The 21,256-nt window shown below is 32.0% G+C and overlaps 1 protein-coding gene across 1 annotated transcript in view; it reads right to left on the bottom strand.

Annotated features, from left to right (window-relative positions):
- LOC145263068 (DNA-directed RNA polymerase II subunit RPB1-like) overlaps positions 1–21,256 on the bottom strand; it is a 47,373-nt gene that overhangs the window by 8,457 nt on the left and 17,660 nt on the right. The window contains exons 9-20 of the mRNA XM_080119926.1: positions 20,796–21,005; positions 18,471–18,719; positions 17,262–17,351; positions 15,559–15,687; positions 13,631–13,853; positions 12,745–12,955; positions 11,844–11,988; positions 10,003–10,108; positions 8,830–9,035; positions 6,200–6,424; positions 2,512–2,758; positions 887–987 (exon numbers count right to left, since the gene is read on the bottom strand). Of these exons, the coding sequence (XP_079976052.1) occupies positions 887–987; positions 2,512–2,758; positions 6,200–6,424; positions 8,830–9,035; positions 10,003–10,108; positions 11,844–11,988; positions 12,745–12,955; positions 13,631–13,853; positions 15,559–15,687; positions 17,262–17,351; positions 18,471–18,719; positions 20,796–21,005 (2,142 nt within the window). The remainder of the gene's footprint in view (positions 1–886; positions 988–2,511; positions 2,759–6,199; positions 6,425–8,829; positions 9,036–10,002; positions 10,109–11,843; positions 11,989–12,744; positions 12,956–13,630; positions 13,854–15,558; positions 15,688–17,261; positions 17,352–18,470; positions 18,720–20,795; positions 21,006–21,256) is intronic.

Raw genomic sequence — 21,256 nt, 5'->3', positions numbered from 1 at the left:
TTCTGGAGGTTGAAGGTTCAATTCTCGCTACAAGTGATAAAATAACTAAGACTAAAATTATTATTTAAAACTTCTACTTGATCATAGTTGATGAAACGAGAATAATCTACCACTGTGTATTAACTAGGATATTCAGTTTGAAATTCAATATGGATTTCTTAGTTCAGCAAGATACACTTGAACAAGACTGGGGGTTAAATTAGCTGAAATGTGAAAATAACATCCAAGATGAGAATAATTCATACTTGTTTTGATTGGACTATTGTTGTCATTTTGAGTGTTATTTGTGCAACGTGTAGCCTCCGACCTTCGTCAAGCATCTTGGTAACGGTGAAAGGGAAGCAATCCAGTCCAACGTTATTAAAGTTACCTCCCCTTGTCAACCAAATTTTCTCTCACATATGGTGTATATATATATATATATATATATAAAAAACATGTCCAGGAATATGAAACCATCTACGGAGCCAGTAACTTCTTTTCTGAAATTTTTTTTTTTATTTTTGTTCCTTTTCTCCACGTTAAAAAACGACCCTGGTGTCTAACTCTGTCCCGTGGGGAGGCATTGTAAATAGGAACTTCTTTTCTGAAATGCCTGATGAAGGTCGGAGGCTACAGCAACCAAAATCTTGCACACGATGAGATCAATAGTCCGATCAAAACAAGTAATACCAACAATCAGTCCTCATCTAAAAAATTCAGGTCGTAAATTCAGTCCTTGGCAGCAAGTACATCCAATAATAACACAGTTCACACGTGGAGAGGAGACAAAGTCACCAAGATGTATCAGAAAGAATTTCAAACATCAATCGATTATATTATTTACTGTTATGGCTAAACAAGTGTTGTATATATTTATATAAAAAAAAATTTTTTTAACACTTACATCTTGCATTTTTCCCTCTTCCGAACTCATGATTCGAATTCGTAGAACCAATTTCTCTGCATTGTCGTCATTGAAAATACAATTCAAATCTTCACCAAATCCTTAAATAAAACAAAAAGTATTGCTTATTAATCGTTTTGTTTCATACAACATAAATCTGTTTTCATCCTAAATTGAACATTAATTTACGTTTCTGAATCTTTGAGATGAGGATTGGTTATTCATATTATTTGGACCAAAATGTTAAAAATGACACTCAATATGAGAACTCTAGTCCAAAGTATCCAAATAATATGAACATTAATTTAGGTTTGACTTTAGCAAATTCATTAGGTTATACATAGTTTTAAAGCGTAACAAAAGCAAAAACAAGGCATTTGGTGATTTTTACTTGAATGTATTAACTATTACAAACAATTTATAAAAGGTTAATAAAAATGTGGAAATATAGAAAGGAAAAATGAATGACAAGGTGTTTTTTTTAAATACATAGTCAAATCTTCCTTGTTTCTAGATTTGTCAATCACTTGAGCCGCATATATGAAACTAGAATATCACATTATTTCAGAGGTATTACACCCCTTTTCAAGTGTTTCTATTTCTTTATCTTAAGTTGCTTGATTGTATTATAAACTGTTATATAACAAATCCATATATATATAAAAGTGAGAATATGTCAGGACATTTCTCAACCTATATACTCAATGAATTTTGGATCTACAAACATGAAATTTTGTACATAGGACATTCAGATATCCGGAAAACTTTTTAATCAGTTTTCATCTGAAAAAAAAAAAAAAAAAAAAAAAAAAAAAAAACGTCTGCTAAGAGGTCAAAAATTGAAAAATTAGTATGTGTGAGTGATCAGATTTTTATCTGTTTTCAATAGTTTCACGGCTGCATATGTGCGGTCATGAAATATGACAGCTTCCTTACGTCATGTATAATTTCATTAGAAAACATTTCTTAAAGATCACGTCAAGCTGGCCTAATGATTATCGTGCTAGATTCACTGTCTTGATATCATCTTAAGTTTTTTTTTTTTTTACTTACAAGAAGTGAACGGTTTAGAAAATAATATTCACATGCACATATCTCAGTTTCTTTCCGATTTTTTGTTTTTGCTTTTCTTACTTCATTTTTTTTTTAAGAAGAATTTAACATTACGTTTAATATCTACAGTATTTCTGTTTATAATAAATAAAAATTCTGCATTAAAATATATTTATGCGTATTTTACGAATGGGCAATGCCAGGCAGCCTGCTAGTAATTTATAAAAGGCTAATAAAAATGTGGAAACACTAGGTTGTAAGAAGGAAAGCTGAATACTTAAATTTTGTTTTCAAATTTCCCTTGACCACTAGAACTGTATGTATGTCGCTAGAATATTACAATATTTTTGAAATATTACCCTTTTTTATTTCTCGATTTCAGATTACTCTTTATTTCATATATAAACCTGGTATATTTCCACATTATCAACTATATATATAAATAAATAAATATATATATATATATATATATAAAAATAAATACTAGTCAGCTTTGTTAGCTCATTATCGTGTTGTAAAGTTTGCAGCTAAAAACCAACATTTACTTGGCACTGATGATTATGAACATGTACCTGCAGTAATTTTTTCAGAAATCTGTTCCATGGTCAATTTTTTATCAGTCATTCTTTTTCTGTCAAGTTCGATTCGAAGCAGCCAGGGTGAGATACGAGAGACGTCAAAATCTGGCATCTCATAGTACACATTCACCCAGTCTTGATCTTCGGCAAGTGTTGTATTCTGGGGGTCAGGATCATAATGGATGGCAGTATTGGCTGTCACTTTACGCAAAGTAGTGTGCTCCAAACGATGTAAAACATCCTAAGGGAAGAAATAAAAAAAAATTTAAAAAAGGGAAGATATAAATTGTTCACATCATAACAAATCAAAAGTTAATTGTTTTTTCCTCACTTCTTAAAAACAAACTATTTCATACAAAGTATTCGAAGGCTATCACAATGCAAGAAATGGAAATTTGCCAGTGTTGAGAAGGTAAGACAGGGGATTTTCTCTCTCTTTATACATATATTTTTTCCAATAGTAAATCTTATTTGATTAATAAAAACTTCTTTACAATGATCTAATGTATGTGAGGTGGCATCCAATGTACTGACTGTTTGGAAGAAGTGCTGAGGTGGTCAAGTCAAGACGTGACTCGCAACAGTCAAAGCAGACATGGAACTTTTATCAGGTGTTTTTGGCGTCAGACTCTGGAATCACAAATGGCTACTTCATGCCGCTGACTTTGTTGCCAATTGACATGCGTAGATAGCCTTAATGTGCAATGCGGTTAACACTATTGGCGCCAACCCCACCCCATGTGAATGCTGCTTACAAGTCATGTGTGACAGTGTTCCATAATATATTTAATAATTCCCCCCACTCTTTATCTGTGCCTAAACCTAAACATAGATTCCATGAACAAAGCTTCTTTCTTAGAACTGCACGCCTGTGGAATTGTCTTACGTTTTCTTGCTTTCCAGCTGACTACAATATGGTTACCTTCAAGCCCAACGTAAACAAGTTCCGTTCCACTTGTTAACAAATTTACTGAATTTCCATTACTAATGATTACTATATTGTCCAATTGACTACTGCACACCCTTAACCCTTATCCTCGAGTAGTCTCTGGGCCTTGATAATGGTTATGCCTATGTAAAAAAAGAAAAAAGACCTGTCATATGGTAGGTGCTTCAAATCCCTAGAAATCCGTGTGGATCTAATATTTTATGTTAATACTGCAGTAGATATCAATGTCACCTGCAACAAATAGAACAAAATTAAAATTATCTTTATTTGCTTGTTTTTGGAGGAGGGAGTAACAAGGAGTTTAAATCCCAAGTGTTACTCCATTTTATAGATATATGTATTTTTTTTTTTTTTTTTAATTACTCACTAATTTTGTTTTCTTTTTATATTTTATCAAAATAATAAAGTAGAAAGACCAAGACGAAATTGGGTAAGAATTATCTCTTTCCCCTCTCTAGTTATAAGCCCCTTTATGTAACTAATGTTGAGCCCTGTTTGGGAAATTAAGAACAGGCAGTCAACTATTGATATGCAACTAGCGGTCATAGAATGCTCTCTACTTGCTTACTATGTTATGCCTGCTTTTGGTATTTATAGGTGTTAAATTTGTCTTTATTCTCGTGTAAATTGCTGGTGGCCTAGAGGTAATCTACTAGCCTAGGTGTCAAAAGTGACTTTATGACTGGGTTCAATTCTCCCGACCAGCAGTAATTATTTCCTACACTGATGACTGCGAAAGGATGAAACAGCAGTGTTTGTAAGTATAAAAATAAAATAACTATACATACATACATAAATATGTAATGTTTTATGAGTTAATCCGGGTATTATAATGGCAATATATTTTCGTTGCAATTTTAACTTATGTACAAGTAATATTTATAAAACTTAAAAATCAGCAGTATTAACAAAATAAAATCTGACAAGAAACAAGCACATTGTAATTAAACAATTTGAAAATTCATCAGAAGTATTGCTCAAATAATATCTTAACATAAAAGAGGAAATCATAAAAAAAAAAAAAAAAACCCTAAACACTCACAATCTCACACTGTGAAAACAGCTACACAAAAAAGTTTGACCTGAGGTGACCTTATAATGATTGAAAGGTTGTTAAACATCAATAAGAAAAACATCCTTTTCTGGCATTTTCCAAACTAAAACAAGCAAAATTGCTATAAATTATAACTGTCACACCTGGATAACTACCTCCATAAAATGATTTACCTACTTAAAACAAGATGTGTATGATAGGAGTGAACAGAGAGGGGGAGGGTGTAAGTTAATAACACAGCAATTAACTAACAAATTTTAATAGGCACGGGTGTACATACAAGAAGCAGAAATATGTTAACCCTTTATAATGAAACATGTTTAAAAAAGGAAGGTTTTCAACACAAATATACTTGAAAATTTCGGGATTTATCAAATGCTTTTCATTTAGAATAGTAGTTGTTGCTACAAGAAAATACATTTTTAATTCAGTTCTTGGCCTTTTTTTTTTTTTTTTAAAGACAAAAACAGAAAAAAGAAAAATTGGAAGAGGTCCTTGAATTTGATACATTTTACAATATCAAATTCAAAGACTTCTTTCAATTAACTTTTCTGCTTTTGTCTTAAAAAAAAAATAAATAAATAAAAAAATAAATAAATAAAATAAAAAATACACACAATTTTTATAAAAATACTTGGGAAATTAAGTAGGTTTAAGTCCACAGTATCAATGCGGTATTATGGTAAATGGTGCCAGCCAAAAGTATTCTTTAAAGTTCTATAGACCTTTTAGGAAGACCCCTCCGCTCCCCCAAATTTCTCATGGGCTTCATGATTTAGTTTCTTGTATGTTATTTTTCATTTTTTGTGTCATAACTTAATTTGTAAATAAACTATATACACAAGATCACAGTGTAGTATCTGTTCTGATGCTAAACTTTACCTTTCAGTACTTGATCAGTGAAGGAGAAATTCTTCATGATTGAGACAATTTTTATTCCTATCCAGAGTGCCCCTTTTTGGGAACTAGATTTTCCCCACATTAAAAACCGTCCTTGTGTCTTACGCTGCCCTTGTGGAGAGGCAAGTAATTAGGAACAAGCATGAAAATAAACAATCAAAAAAACAATAAAAAGTTTTCATTTATTTTCTCTATATTAACTAGCAGGATTACCTGGTGTTGTCCAGGGCAAAAGTGCAATTTTTTTTTTTTTTAACTTCTATCTTTCTACTTCTCCATAGCAGTCCATCTTTTTTTCTTCTCCCATTCAACACATTCCTCTTTGGGCAAACACATAAACTGCACTTTATCTAATAAATTTCTTGAGAACCGAGTTGACATTTTTTTTTTCTAAATCAGAACATAAAATGGCATAGAAACAAACCCACCCTTAACAAAAGCTTAGTTGGTCTTCAAAATATGAATTTTTTTTTTTTTTTTTTTTTTTTTTTTAGACGTTATTCCTCCAGAACAATACTAATAAAGAATATACCAATTTTGTGGGTGTTTTTTTATAATTGTTTTTATTTTTTACCGAACACAGACAACTGGCCTTTATATAATACATCATCAGGCAAGATCTTGTATATATGTGAGTTTTTCATCTTTAAATAGCATGAATAAATGAGCATTGAATTTTTTTATTTACTATTAATCGAGAATGAAAACAAAAAATAAGGAGAAAACAAGAACGGATTTTTAAAACTGCCAAAACAAAAAATGGAAAAGTCAAATCATACCTTGGCTTTCTCTGCGTCCCTTGCCGACTGTCCTGTCAGATAGACAGTGAGCGAAGGTGTTTTTGGTTTCTTTGAAATGTTGATAATTTCCTTCAACCTGGGTACACCCAGGGTTACATTTTTAGCTGATACACCAGCATAATGGAAAGTGTTGAGTGTCATCTGAGTAGCAGGTTCGCCCAACGACTGGGCAGCCAGGGCACCACACATCTCACCTGGGTGAGCCTAAACAAACAAGAAAGAGAAATGATTAAAATTTATGAAAAATACATTTATTGTTACGAGGTGATGCTGAATTAGATAACGATGTGGATGGACTACCTACACATGCTAAGTTCAAACATCTTGTCCGTTCTATATCCTTTTCATTATAGATATTGGCAACCTTCACATGATCCATCCTGTAAATACCAAATTCTTTTTTTTTTTTTTTACTCTTATTTATTTCTGCATGTTAGGGAAGCAGGAAACAGAAAAGGAATTTCAAGTTCAGCAATTCAACAGAAGAAACTATTTTTTTTACTCAGGTTCACACCTAACATAGCATATCGCTACTGAGGCGTAAGGGTCTACTATATGGGACAATGCCTAGGAAAGATTAACAAGATGTTGGTTTACATTACATTTAAACTTCTGCATGTCAGTACAGTCAGGCAAGCAGGTAGCAGAAACTATTACCCCATAAAAAGCTTTCGGAGATACAGGAACCACTACAGTGGGATTTTGTTGTCAGGTTAGTCTAGGGGAGGTATTTACATTGAGGGAGCATATGTGCTACAAGTTCATCACAGCACAATCCATTAAAGTACTTCAAAACCAAATGCCGGGATACAACATTATGGCAATGGGACAGAGGTTAGAGCTTGTCCGACAGCGCAAAACCTATTTGATTTGGGACTCTTTTTTGGATCCTGTTTAAGAGGAAGAGACTAGTAGTAGATGCACCAGCCTAGATGTGGCAACAATACTCCATAAATTTGTGGCTTTATAGAGATACAGTATACTATCAGATGTAATTTTCTAGAACAATCAAGGGAACCCACCTTCTTTGCAGCAGCCTAGGCAATGTTCTCAATGTATTTATTCTAATTCATGTTTCCTGTGAATGTTCACCCAAGAAGTTTGAACAATGAGCTCTTAGGTAGTATGTTATTAGTCATGGCAATCAGTGGTTGAGAAGGTTTCTTGCAATTGTTAAAGGAAAGAAGCTTAGTCTTAGTAGCATTAAATGTTACTATTCATTTTCATCCCCTATTCCACTACTGACTGAAGATCATTTTCTAAGGCTCTTGGGAAGAATCTGGGAACAAAACAATAGAATTAAATCAAAAACTGATACCATGCAGATTCATATGAATCTAGTTTATTGTGTTATGTATTCGCTGCAGTCGGTTATTCCAAATGCGTTTGTTCAATCTATATAACCGTTAACATCTACTTTTGTCACTGGTCTATGATATATGATATATATACACTGACAGTAAGTAAAACAACACAGCTGATCTATATCTTTTTTTCTTACACCGACAAACAGTTTGGGATTTAAAGTTGTGACTGGTGTTTTGACATCAGTGAAGGCGTGTGTGGTTGGTGTGGATGTTGGCAGTAAAGAAATGTGTTAGTTTGTTCTCTTTCTGATCGACTGCTCTGCTTTCTGTTTGTGACAATTTATATAAACATTCTTTTTCCCTGGAATGTTTAATATTTCCCATTGTCTTTGTTTCAAATCCTTCGACCGATACCATCTCACATTTCTGGGTCAAATTATGCATTCCAATAAACAATGGTGGAAAAATATAGGTCATTAAACAAAAATTTTTAATTGCTTTTTGCAATAAAATCAAGCAGACATCTTATGTAATGCTGAAATTTAAATCCAATAAATACTTTGCGTTTTTTTTTTTAGGATTTATATATTTCGAAATTTAAAAAGATAAAAACTTAAATTTATTATTAAACAATTTTACCTATTAAAAAAAATTTGTTTAAATTGAACTTTAAAATTTTATTAGGATAGCATTTTGATCATTAAATTGAATTGTTGAAACTATTTTGAACAGTTACGTAGAAAAAAAAAAAAATCATCAAAACATACACACATTAATCTGGTGACAACATTTTCAAACTTAAGCATGACAGAGCAACAAAAATTTTGGATCTTGTCCAAACTTTAACCTAATTAAAAACAAAGGTGTTTTAGAATTACACTTAATTAAAAAAAACAATCTTTATGATGTAGGTATTTGTAATGGAACAAAGATGTCATATTTCAAAAGTCATCTAAAGTAGTTTTATTTTTAACTAAGAAAATCAAATAAAAGGGACTGTCTCATGTCACCATCTTGAAAATACAAAGGCAGATAACTCCACAATAATTCAAACTTACAATTTCACATTGATCCTTTAAAATCATTTAAAAATGATTATCTTAAAACAACTATTTGATAAAATTACATGATTTTTGGAATACGACATTCAATAGAAAGATTTTTTGTTTTGTTTTTATTTAGGTTGAACTGTTAACTTGTACGAAAATTTTAAGCAGGTACAACAAATCAAGGTTTCTACTAGAACTGCATGAACACAGACGTAGACGCACACAAAAAAAAATACAATCATTTTTATCTTACCTGAGCCTGCTGGAATCTGGTCTCAATTTCTCCGAGGAGCCATTCAAAAGCTTCGGATGATAATCTGTATTCTTCTGCAACACGTTTCGCACACAGTGTTGATCGGATTAAGCATTTCATCAGTAAAGTGGCATTTTCATTAGCGATGATACTGAGGCGATCTTCACCAGCCACAATAGTCAGCTTTTTACACAAAGCACGGACACCTGTAGAGAAAAAGGCAGTTAACCAGATGTTACTTTTTCAAAGGATACAAACAAAATAAAGCATGTAGGATTCCAATACGATTACCTACATACATGCAAACATGTACATAGGTATCACAAACCAGCATAGAGTTTACTATGCAAAAATAGGAAAAAAAGAGTAACATTCTATTCAATTTAAACTTGTGATATCTCATTTATTTTGATAAAATTTACATGCAAATAAAATTTTATTTTATTCATAAATGTACTAACAGGACTACTCAGCATTGTTTGGAGCCATGAAAAAACAAGAGATTAAAAAGTATGTGTAAAATATTTATATTAAAACTTATCTTTCAACCCCCCCGCCCCGCACTTTTTCCATATTTGTCTCCTCATCTCTTTCACCTCAGCCCTTTCCTCTAATGTCTTAACTTATTGAAAAAAAAAAAAATAAATAAATAATAATATAAGCCATTTACCTCTCTTAAATAATAGATACATTGGAAATAGCTGAAAAACGCCCTCCCTCCTCTGACAAAACCTGGCCCAGTTGACCCCCAAAGAATGAATAATTTTTCTTAAATTTTAGATATTATTCATCTGGGGAAACGCGGATAAAGAATATACCAACTTTGGTGTTCGTTTTGTAGTTTTTTCATTTTTAACTAGATATATCAACACACAGACCAATATATAACATAATTCTTTCTCTATTGTTTATTATTTCTTTATTTTTTGTTTTCATTCCAGGCTACTTCACCAGAAATGGATTCATGTAATCATTAATATTAACAAATAATCAAAAGGTACTTTTCAATCTAATTGAGTTGTAGAATAATTTATTTGGCCTTATATGATATAGCAATAAGAATAAAACTAAATGCATTGTATAAAAAGATTAGAGAAGGGGAAGATATTTGATAGGCAGATTTGATACGAGGGCAATGTCAGGTAGTAAAGAGATCAAAATGGTAAATTTTACCTTCTACAACTTTTAAAGGATGCAAATCTGATGGTTTTCGTTTGTCGATTCTGAAGATTTTCTGGGCATTCCAGATCATTCTTTGAAGGTTACATGGGAGTACAACCTGGTAAAAAACAAAAAAAAAAAAAAATCAATTGATGAAAGTATAAAAATGTTCATGAAAACAAACCGTCATTCAGGCAGTAGAAAAATGTTAAGTAGAAATCTCAACAATGCTTCAATAATATCTAACCATTCAAAAATGAGGGTTATTAAAATGGATAGATTACTAGAATATTATGAGAGGATTGAAAATAGTGAATGGAATGAAGAAAATTTGATTACTTATGAGGACAGTTCAGAAGTATTTCACATTTTATTTGAAAATGACCATGTTGCAGCAAGTAGGGAAGTAACACCATAACATTCTACAGATGAGAAGTTCTTGGAAATAAACTTTTCATAGAAATTTCATTTAAAAAAAATGTTTTCTTATTTTTACAAAGGGGTTACCACATATCAAGCCCTAGATGCCACTCAAGGATAAGGGTTAATGTGTGTAGTCCTTGGAACAGTAGTGTAGTAATCGTTTGTGGTGGAAATTTGGTAACTTGTTTACGTTGGACCTAAAGATGACAGTATTGTAGTCAGCTGGAAAGCAGACCAGCGAAACAGAGTTCCACAGATAGGCAGTTCTATGCTTTGTTGATAGAATCCACGTTTAGGTTTAGGCACTGATAAAGAGTCGGGGAATTCACTGATAGTGGTTTTTGCTAGACAAATGTTTTTTGTGAAAGATTGGCAAAAGGGGAACCATAGATTGGAGCTCAGTCAAACACTTGCCATGAAAATAACGATGGAGCAGAGACAGGTTCACAACGTCTCTTCTGTGGGAAAGAGGTCGCAGAGAAGAACAAAGGGCATTGCCTAATAGATTACAAAATCGGTTTTGAACTGTCAGGGAAGGATAAGGTGCTTCTAGCAGCTCCTGCCCAGATGTGGCAACAGTACTCCATCCTAGGACATACTCGGCTCTTATACAGGGAGAGAATTGCATCGGCTTTAAGATAACTACTGGAGTGGTAGAATGATCTAATCATTTTTCCGGTAACCTTGGAAACGATTTTGATGTATGTGCTCTATTTCAGATCAGGAGTGAGGGTCAGACCAAGAAGCTCGTCTAAACATTGAGTACTCTCCAGATGCGAGTCAGAGCGTTGATGATGGAAAGAGAGAAGCTTGGTTTTCGATGCATTAAAATTAACCAGTCACCTTTTTCTCCATTGCACCACATGCTCAAGATCAGAGAGGAATCAGAGAGATCTTGATCATTTCCAGCCTTTAAAGTGTTGCCAGAGATGGTAGTGTCATCAGCATAAATGTCTATGAATGATCTAAGAATATGATTTGGGAGATCGTTGATGAAGATCCAGAAGAGAATTAGACATAGGATGCAACCTTGAAGGACACGAGTATTAATGTGAGCTTCTGATTTTGGCCCATCAACAACTATTCTTATAAACCTATCAGAAAGAATGATTTAACGATTGATAAGACATTTCCAGCTATTCTGCAGCTGATATATAATAATGTTTGTACTAATGTACATATAAAATGTCTCAAGTGGTAGTTACAAATAAAATTTAAAAAAGGGTCCAAACCTAAAAAGATTGTGCCTTTTATGCTGCTGTAGTCTAATACGGTTACAAGTATATGGCTGACATCCATAATACTTTTGTTTTAAATGAATTCAAACAAATTTAAGATTATTTGAGTAGCAACCAAAAAAAAAAACAAAAAAAACAAAAAAAACAAATGGATCATTTAAAAAACAAATTTTTTTTTTTTTAATAAATTACCTTGTTGTCTCCCTTGTCAAAAATCGTCCTCAAAACATTTCTGTCTGCTATCAACTGGTCCCATTCTTTTTCAAGTTCTCCGATAACATGAGCTTCACCCAACAAATCTTTGATGACATCTTCCGTCAGGCATTTTTTCATATAGCTAAAATTTGAAAAGTTGGAAAAAAATAAAACTTGTCAACTTATGGAAGAGTTTATTGTATTAGTAAATCTGAGTCAGGATTAGTAACCCTAACACCTCAACAAAAGAACAAGCCGAATGAGAATTACACAAATTCTTAGTGACAATGGTCAAGTTTTTAATGTAGGTAGTCTATGGGACACACAAGTAAAGATTTGAATGTGTCCCCGAGAAATCCAATCGGGTTCTAGTAATTTCCAACCTTCTTCAGAGGTATCTTGTCAAACTAAGAAATCCGCATGGAACTTTCAATGGAAGCTTTTATTTAATCCACGGGGGTAGCATGCTCTCGTTTCATCAGCCAGGACAAGGTAGAAATCTATGTAATTTGCAATTAATTATTCTTAGTATCAACTGCACTGAAGATGGAACCAGGTCATTTACAATTGAATTTTATCTAGTACTATGCCATGGATCCTTATGGAGTTTGAAGGGTCAATTCTCAATGTGGTGGATACTCAGAATACAATTGAAAATTACTTAGGACTTTTACCCTGTCATGGCTGATGGAACAAGAGTATGCTAACCCCACGGATTAAATAAAGGGTTCCATTCAAAATTCTGCATACATTAAGTTTCACAAGTTATGTTTGAAGAAAGTTGGCGGTTACATTGGCCAAAACGTTGTACAAATAACATTCAAAATGAGTTTCAATAATCCTAATTATCTAAAAAATTCAGAAATAATTAAAAAAAAAAAAAAATAAATAAAATTACCGTTCATTTGAAGCATCAAATTTGAATTTTTTCTCAAACGCTTTGTTCGAGGGCTTCAATGTTGGCATTTGTTGAAATTCTACACAGCAAGCATCAAGTCCGTCTTCCCCATAACGCAATTGAACCAGCTGTTCAACTTGATTTCGGACTGTCCCATCATACTTGACCATCACGCTCTCCATAGCTTTGATTAAACGTCGCTGGATATAACCTAATACAAAATAAAAGTCATGATGGAATTAGAATTTGTTTTTTTAAAAACATGTGCAAACACATTCCTTATGATTTGATGCTTATGGTTTATATTTTAATCTATTTTCCACTCCATTCTTTTTTCATAGTTTAGCTGAAAATGCAAACTGTCAATCCTGGCTTTAAACAATTTTCAGGAAGTTATTACAATTGTAAAATGGATCACAGGTTTTCTATGATGTCTGTATAAACTTTCTGCTACCTAATTATGAACAATATAGTTATCCACATATAGTACTGTTTCACTATATTATACTTCATCAGTGCAGCTAAATTTATATGATAGATAGAGAGATAGACAAACACAGTGACCAGTAGCTTCTTGCATCTCATTTTTCAGATCAAAGTCTTAAGACTGGTAAAATAAAATAAAATATAAAATGTGCAATTCCATATCTACATGAGCTTTATCATTATTGAGCAGATTAAATAAGATACATTTTATTTTAAAATATAAAATAAAAATTTTGAAAGTAAAAAATAAAACTATTTAATAAAAAATTTTGAACAAATTTTTTTTATGTAAAAATTAAAAAAAAAAATTAAAAACAGCACTGATTCCAGTTATGAAAACAGGGGGAAAAAAAACAACTCAAATTAAAGTTTAAAAGAAACAAATTTTTAAAATTCTTACCAGTTTCAGCAGTTTTTACAGCTGTATCAATGAGACCTTCACGACCTCCCATGGCATGGAAGAAAAATTCTGAAGGTGTCAAACCGGCAAGGTAGGAATTCTCTACAAATCCCCTAGACTCTGGGCCATAATCATCTTTGATGAAATGGGGAAGTGTTCGATGGCGGAATCCAAAGGGAATCCTTTTACCATCAACGTTCTGTTGACCCACACAGGCAATAACCTAGAGCGAGAAAAATAACATTTTAAAAGATTTTTACAAATTGAATAAAAACATCAAAATAAAAGATTTAAATTGTTTGACATTTTTTTCTTTCTAACTTTTATGAATAGTCAGATGTTTTTCGTATTTAGAATTAAATCTATTCTAAAAACAAAAATACAGAAAAAAAACATTTAATCACGTCATATTCCAAAATTACATAAATTGATCTAGTTTTTTTTTTTATTAAGAAAATCAAATTTGTATCTCGTTGAGTTGTTTTGATCAAAATCAGCTTTGTAATGGATACAATGTACATTAAAAATCAAAATTATTTTCTGTGTGTGTGTATATATATATATATATATATAGAAAGAGAGTCAGCCACATACAATACTGTTTCGCTGTTTCACAGCTCATCAGTGCGGCTAGACAAACTACCTCAAGCCAGGATTGAAATCCGATCGCCCAAACGACAGTCAGAGCTTCTAACTTGCGCTTTACGGCTGCTGCTATGCAGGCAGTGAATTAATGTTTTGACATATATAAAAACCTACTTGATCAATTTTACATAATTTTTGGAATACAGCATCTTTGTTCCATGACAAGTCTATACATCATAAAAATTTTTCTGTAATTTTGTGTTTTTAAAACGGTTTAATTCTAAATACCACATATTTCAGCATATAAAACAACCCTTAAAGTTAAAATATCATCTTTAAAAACCAATATTTCATAAGATACCGGGTGTTGTAATCGCTAGCCTAGACTAAACAAACATGGTTTTGTGATTTAGCAATTGTCTTATATAACCGATATACGATAAATTTATTAAAATTTGCTCCAATTTTGTACCTTGTCTTATCTGACGGTCGCCTTATACGCTAAGCACTTTTTTCATTTCTATTAGAATGTTGAAAATGGACATGAATACTATGATTTACCAGCAGAATGAAGCAACACAAAATTGCTGCAACGTTTAATTCAAATATTTCCATCATTATTGAAGAGAGCCTCATCTATGATACAGATTACCCTTGACGTGTTCATTCTTCAGAATTATTCCTTCAGTTTATTTTATGTAGCGATACCTAAAAGACAGCATATACTAAATTCTCAAACTATCGCTGCATTCAATAGTATTCTAATAGAAATTTAAGAGATTTCTCCATTACATGTTGGATAAATTTCTAGCAATTCAACATCAGAGAACTTGAATCAAAAACATCATACTATTTGGGTTGTGCTAGCAAAATGGTGGTATATTGAAAAAACAAAACTTATAGCACACAAAATTTACATGCCTGTAAGATAGGTCTATAAAAAGAAAAAATATAAACTATCTATTATTCAATAATGAATGTTTCTTAATTAACTGGTTTGTAGACATGGCCTCACAGGAAAGCCATCCCTCTAGGGCCAATAGACACTGCCTTGCAAGACAGCCATCCCTCTAGCCCCTGTAGACATGTAATTCTTCTCCTGATCACCCTTTTTAAACGTATTTTTATGCTGAGATTTCATCTCCAGATTTCTTTGAGCTTCAAACGAAATCAAAGGAACATTTTAGTGAGTGGTGTTTTTAAATTCCTCAAAAAATTTAACCTTTATTGAAATTTAAAATTTCTAAAATGCCCAAACAAATTTTCTTTCATAGATTGACGATACAAGATATATATAAATAAATGAAAAATAGCAATAATTCAACAACGCTTATTCTTCTTACCTGAGAGATATTAATTTTGGAGCCTTTTGAACCAGCGACTACCATAGCCTTGAAGTTATTGTATTCAGATAGAGAGCGCTGAGCAGCACTGCCAGTTTTGTCTCTGGCATCGTTTAGAATTCGGTTCACCTGTTAAGAAAGAAATTGCAATTAAAATAGCAAATACCATTGGACAGTGATAGTTCTCATATGGATCTAGAACAGGCCGTTGGTTTGTCATACAGTACGAAATAGTATTTTCGTTAGTCTGTCATGCTGAAATATTCATTAGCATTTTTGAAATCAACGTGTTGTGGCCAGGATTTATCTGAAATGTTGAATGCTCTACCAAATCGAGAGTGATTTAATGCTGAATAAAGTTATCACACAATAGAGTCCTAAGGTAGGATAATTATTTTGTTTTTGAAAAAGAAAAATAATGAATTATTCAGATGATCAATGATTTGTATTATTTGCAAGGATCAGTGGCATAACGGATAAAGTAATAAGTATAATTCAGTTCTAAGCGATACTCATCTGGAGGTTGAAAGTTCAATCTTTGGTGTGAGTGATATTCAAAATACAATTTTAAAATTAATTAAGGCCTCTACCGGATCATGTCTGATGAAACGAGAGCATGCTACACCCATAGATTAAATAAATCATTCCGTTCAAAATTCCATGCAGATTCACAAGTTTGACAAAAATTTTAAACAAGATACATCTGAAGGAGGTCGAAAGTTGTGAAAATAGTAGCTCAAAGAATCTAAATAAAATGAAAATAATGAAATGAAATTTTATTTGGAAGAGTTTAACTTCTGTGACAAATTCAAAGATGTTGGTCTTGAGTGTGTTTTTAAGTAATTTAAATTTTTCAAATTGTATTTCCTTCAGTTTCTATTTTATTTTATGACAGTCTATTACTGATTGATTGTATAAAGATTCTTGACATGCTATACACATTGGAAACTCTTCACCTTCCAATAAACGTTTGCAAGTAATATGCGCACGTCCTACAGAAAAATTTGGCTATTATAACCCAGTCTCTTCTTGCCTTTCTGTAGCCTACGGGCAACTCATCAATAGTTGATCAGATCTTGTGTAATTTTACTTTGCCATTCATCCCAAAATTCTTGCTATTTAATTTTGATTATCCTGTTCATCGAAGGTTGAAGATCAATACATGGGACTTTTGTATTGGAAGATAATTTTTGACGTTTTCAACACTGGAAAAACATAAGCTGGAGAGTAGCACCAAAGATTTCCATTACTGATCTAGAGTGGCCTCTTTTGGAGAGATCTCTCTACCTTTTGTTACATCAAAAACAGATCTTATGTTTAACTAACCCCAAGAAGAAAAGTAAATCTGGATCACATCAGTTCTACTTGTAAAAAGGAAAACATTAACATCTCACCACAAAGATGAGAAGATCTGGCCCAATATTCAATCGAACAACTAAGCAAGAATCATGCTGGAGAAGTGTTATCGAGAACTGTTTGGAAGTAAAAGAGAGATTGTGCCAGTGTCAGTCTGTACTAGGAGATTTAACTTATTGTATGCATCTGAAACAGATCAGGAATTGACCGACTTAATCAATAAAGTCCATCAGTAAGAAGGAGATAGATTCCAAATATTGTCCTCTCTGGCAAATTGTGAGGAATGACCTTATTGTCGCCTTATAAGCAGCTGCTACTACTATGATTACAATGATTAAAAATGGTACCTGATTTTCGAACGTCTGCCTCAGTGTGTTTCCAGGACTGGGTTCCAATTCATCATTATGAGCTTTTTGAATGACTTCTTTTACATCACTCTGAAAGTAGAACAAAAAATAAAAATTAAAGCGAATAAATTTCAGTTTTTAGATAATATAAATTTTCACCCCCTTGCAAAAGCATTCACAACAAGAACGCCTCTAGCTACCATTACTGCAAAGAACTTTCCTTCAATCCTCTGTATTTAAAACCAGAGTTTCTTTCCAAGAATTTCCTTCTGTGAAGGACATTACCATAGGACGGGTTCTCTGCTGACTACAACATGGTCCTCTTCAAGTCCAATATTAACAAATACTTGTTGTGCTGCCCTTTCAAATGTTCAAACTCTGCTCACCTCACCCATTGTTTTCAATCCTCTCATCATATTATTCATCATCCAACTGACAATCTCATTAACATTTATCCTCAATTGATTTTTAGCCTTGGTAAGTCATAAAATGCCAACTAAAATCCAATAAGTCAGATTTTCTTGAACAAAGACTTTAAAAAAAAAAAAAATATTTAATCTTTGTATCAAACAAACATCATGTGTGATTAAAGCGTTTGCACACAAATATAACAGTTCTTCCACAATACAAAAATTTTTTGGTTCAATTTTTAGAGAATTTAATAGAATTTAACAATTTGTTCTAGACACCAAACTAAAGAATTTTGCTGAAACTATATTTTCTGCTTGTTAAAAACTGGCAAAAGTTATAGCCCATTAATTAAGAATGAGTGCTTTATGCCAAATTGATGATTGAACATGGTTAAAATTATGTTAATTTTCACATTAAATACTAATCCCTAATTGCTACAATACTTAGTTCGCTGCACCTTAAAAGGCTCATACATAATTTCAGCCAGATCAGCCAAGTAGTTTCCGAGAAAAAAGTGGAACGAATGACAGAATAAGAGAAATATAAGACATAGATAAATGTGGCAATATCATGACTAATTCCTAATTGTGCAAATAGATACCATAATACTTAGTTTGCTGCACTTTATCATAGAAAAGTTTCATCTCAGTAGTTTCCGACTAAAAGTGGAACAGACAAAGAAATATAACGAAATCATATTTTCACACTAGAAATTGAACAAAAATTGAAAGCAAAGAAAGTTTCAAGTAATTTTTATCTCTTATCAATTCGATCATCTAAATAAAAACTTTCTCTCACCTTAGCTTTGAGAATGGTGTCCTGAATGACGAGATAAGTGGAAGGGTCGGCAATGGTGTCACCAATACCGATGCTGTGACCCTCCAGAAGAAGCCAGTTATTGACAACAGTTTGAATATCACCATAAAGTAGGCCAGCGACTTCGTGACCCATCTCCAAGAAGACGACGTGTGCTAATGCACCAGCAGACGGTCCAAGGGTTTTCTTGCACAAAATTCCAGATATCAATTCTCCATCTTCAATAAGTACCTAGAAAATTTTTTTAGAAATATATTTTAAAACGTTTTTTTGATATACGTTTACAATATATTTAATGAAAATCTGTATAACAAACAGCATATAAAATTGTTCAGATGCAAAGACAGCGGACAAAAGGATGCTTATCCTATTTTATCCCAATAGTAAAACTACTCATAAAAAGAAAATGGCACAAAATTTTTTTCATGCACTTGCATGTTAAAAAGAAAAAAAAACACCACTTAATGATAAAATGTCATCATTTTCCGCTTATATTAAAACAACCAAGTAACATAATTCAAACTTAAATTCAAGTTTTATTTATAATACCAGTTAGAAATCATTTACCAATCAAATTTGATTTTATAAAAACAAAAATATTAGATAAATTTGCATAAATTTTAATGTAAAGCCTTTTTTTAACCTAACACAATTTTTTTTGTGCAATTATAATTTTTTAATAAGGGGTAAAATTGAATAAGCACAGACAAATGTTATTGATATTAATAAAGGATTTACAATTGATGAGAAATGGTTGTGCGTAGAAAGAAAGAGAAGATTTGGCGCAGGGGGCGGGTGCCAGGATTCCAGAATTTTTATTTTGATACAATACTAGCGTTAAAAAAAAAAAAATACACTAACACCACTGACGTCATATGTTGCATAAAATTGGCTTCCTATAAATTTCATTGCCAAAACTTGTGTTCACACATGGCAAATTGTTTTCAGGCACTTGCCAAAAGTTTTCAAAAAGGATTAAATGTAAAAACTTTTGTACAGGAAATCTAATTAAAATGCTACCACTTCTGCTTATTTGCATATTTCTATAAAGTTGGGTAAGTATATTCGTCTATTTGTATATACAGGATTCACTCCTAAACCAACCATAAATTATAAAACACCTGCTAAGCATAAGGAGCTATAATGGGGGCTATATTTATTTGGATTTTTATGCAAAGGAGATATAAAAAAAAAAAGGAGTGGAAGTACTTTGTAAAAATTTGGATAACTAATTTTTGTGAAATTTTAATAGGTATTAGACAAATAAATTTTAGTTTATTTGGCATATTTTAAAGAGTTCTAAGGGGGGTCATAATGAAGATACCAATTAAGCAAATTCTCTGCATTTCAATTTATGTTTAAGATTTCTTTAAACTTTAAAAATCTTTCTAAAATCAAAGGAATGTAATGGCTTTTGGTCAAATCGGAATAAGGATTCTAGACATAAGGTTTAGTATCATTAATTTTAATCTTTGTAAGGAGACAAAACAGATTAACTGTTTTCATCAGAGAATTAATAATTCTAGGATGGATGTTTGTGTATATATATATATATATATATATTTAGTAATGTGATTGATAATTTAAAATTAAAAATTTGTTTCATAAGAAGAAACACAACAAAGTCAATAATTTGTACGATCGTTTCGAAACAATGTTTTTATTGCGATAGACATTAAGTCATGGACAATAATTTTGACAGTTTTTTTTTTTAAAACAAAGTCTCCTCATCAGAAAAAATATTGGGTGGATTTTTTTTATATATAAAAAACACCATAAATAAACCTAGCATTTTTTTAAGTAAGGCAGTTGTATCTTTTGTTCGCCTTTTGAAAACTGTAATTATCGTCAAAGCATTCATTTGGATGTTGATTGTAGTTTATAAATGCACAAAATATATATATATTCATAAATCTTTAAACAAGAAGAAGCAAAGGTGAAGAGAAAAATTCAAAATCTTGTCAAAAGATTGGAGAGGGCGATAAAAATGTTGAGCAAGTGGAAGACAAATAAAAACACACACACACAAAAAAATTGAATAATCTAATATAAAGTAATGCAAAATAAATGTCATTTCATTTCTATAGCATCATCATTTTTATGTAAAATGAATATACAACATGTATTGCGCTAAAAACATGAGAAAATACTAATTCTTTTGAGAATCCTAATTTAGAAAAATAGAGGCATCTTAAGTGGGGAGTCAGTTTTTTTCTTTTTTTCAAGAAAAAGTTTTCATTAAATGACTGATCAAACAAAGAGGCTCCATTCCTTTTAAAAATAATATAAAGTTATAAATGTACTCACTCTGGTGTCTCCAGGGGAGATCCACTTATATGGACCATCGTCTTCACTGTCTGGATGAGTACTGTGCACACGGATGCAATTCACGCGGCCAGGGATAATCAAAGAGAAAAGTTGTTTGCCTGTCCACAAGGGTTTCGGTTTGAGGATAGAAGGCTGTGGGACACGACCATCCCATCGGGGTAGATACATGAGTAGGTTCATCATTTGAGACTGAAAAAAAAAAAAACGATTATAGCAAATGAAAACTAAATATCAAAAAGGCTGCCAATAACTGGTAAAGTGAATTTAATTTATATCCTCCCAGTAGTTTTATATGGCCTTAATTGTATCACATGGACTAAACAACTAGCCAATCGCGTTGAGGTGTTTCAAAGTCATGTAATGCGTTTCATTACGGGATATCGGAGAGCAAAGAAAGACAGGCTTAATTTAAAAAAAAAAAAAATAATAATCGTATAATT

Source organism: Euprymna scolopes, chromosome 38, assembly GCF_053919585.1.
Source record: "Euprymna scolopes isolate OS-2025 chromosome 38, ASM5391958v1, whole genome shotgun sequence".
NCBI classification, from domain to species: domain Eukaryota; kingdom Metazoa; phylum Mollusca; class Cephalopoda; order Sepiida; family Sepiolidae; genus Euprymna; species Euprymna scolopes.
This window is presented reverse-complemented; position numbering and strand designations above follow the sequence as displayed.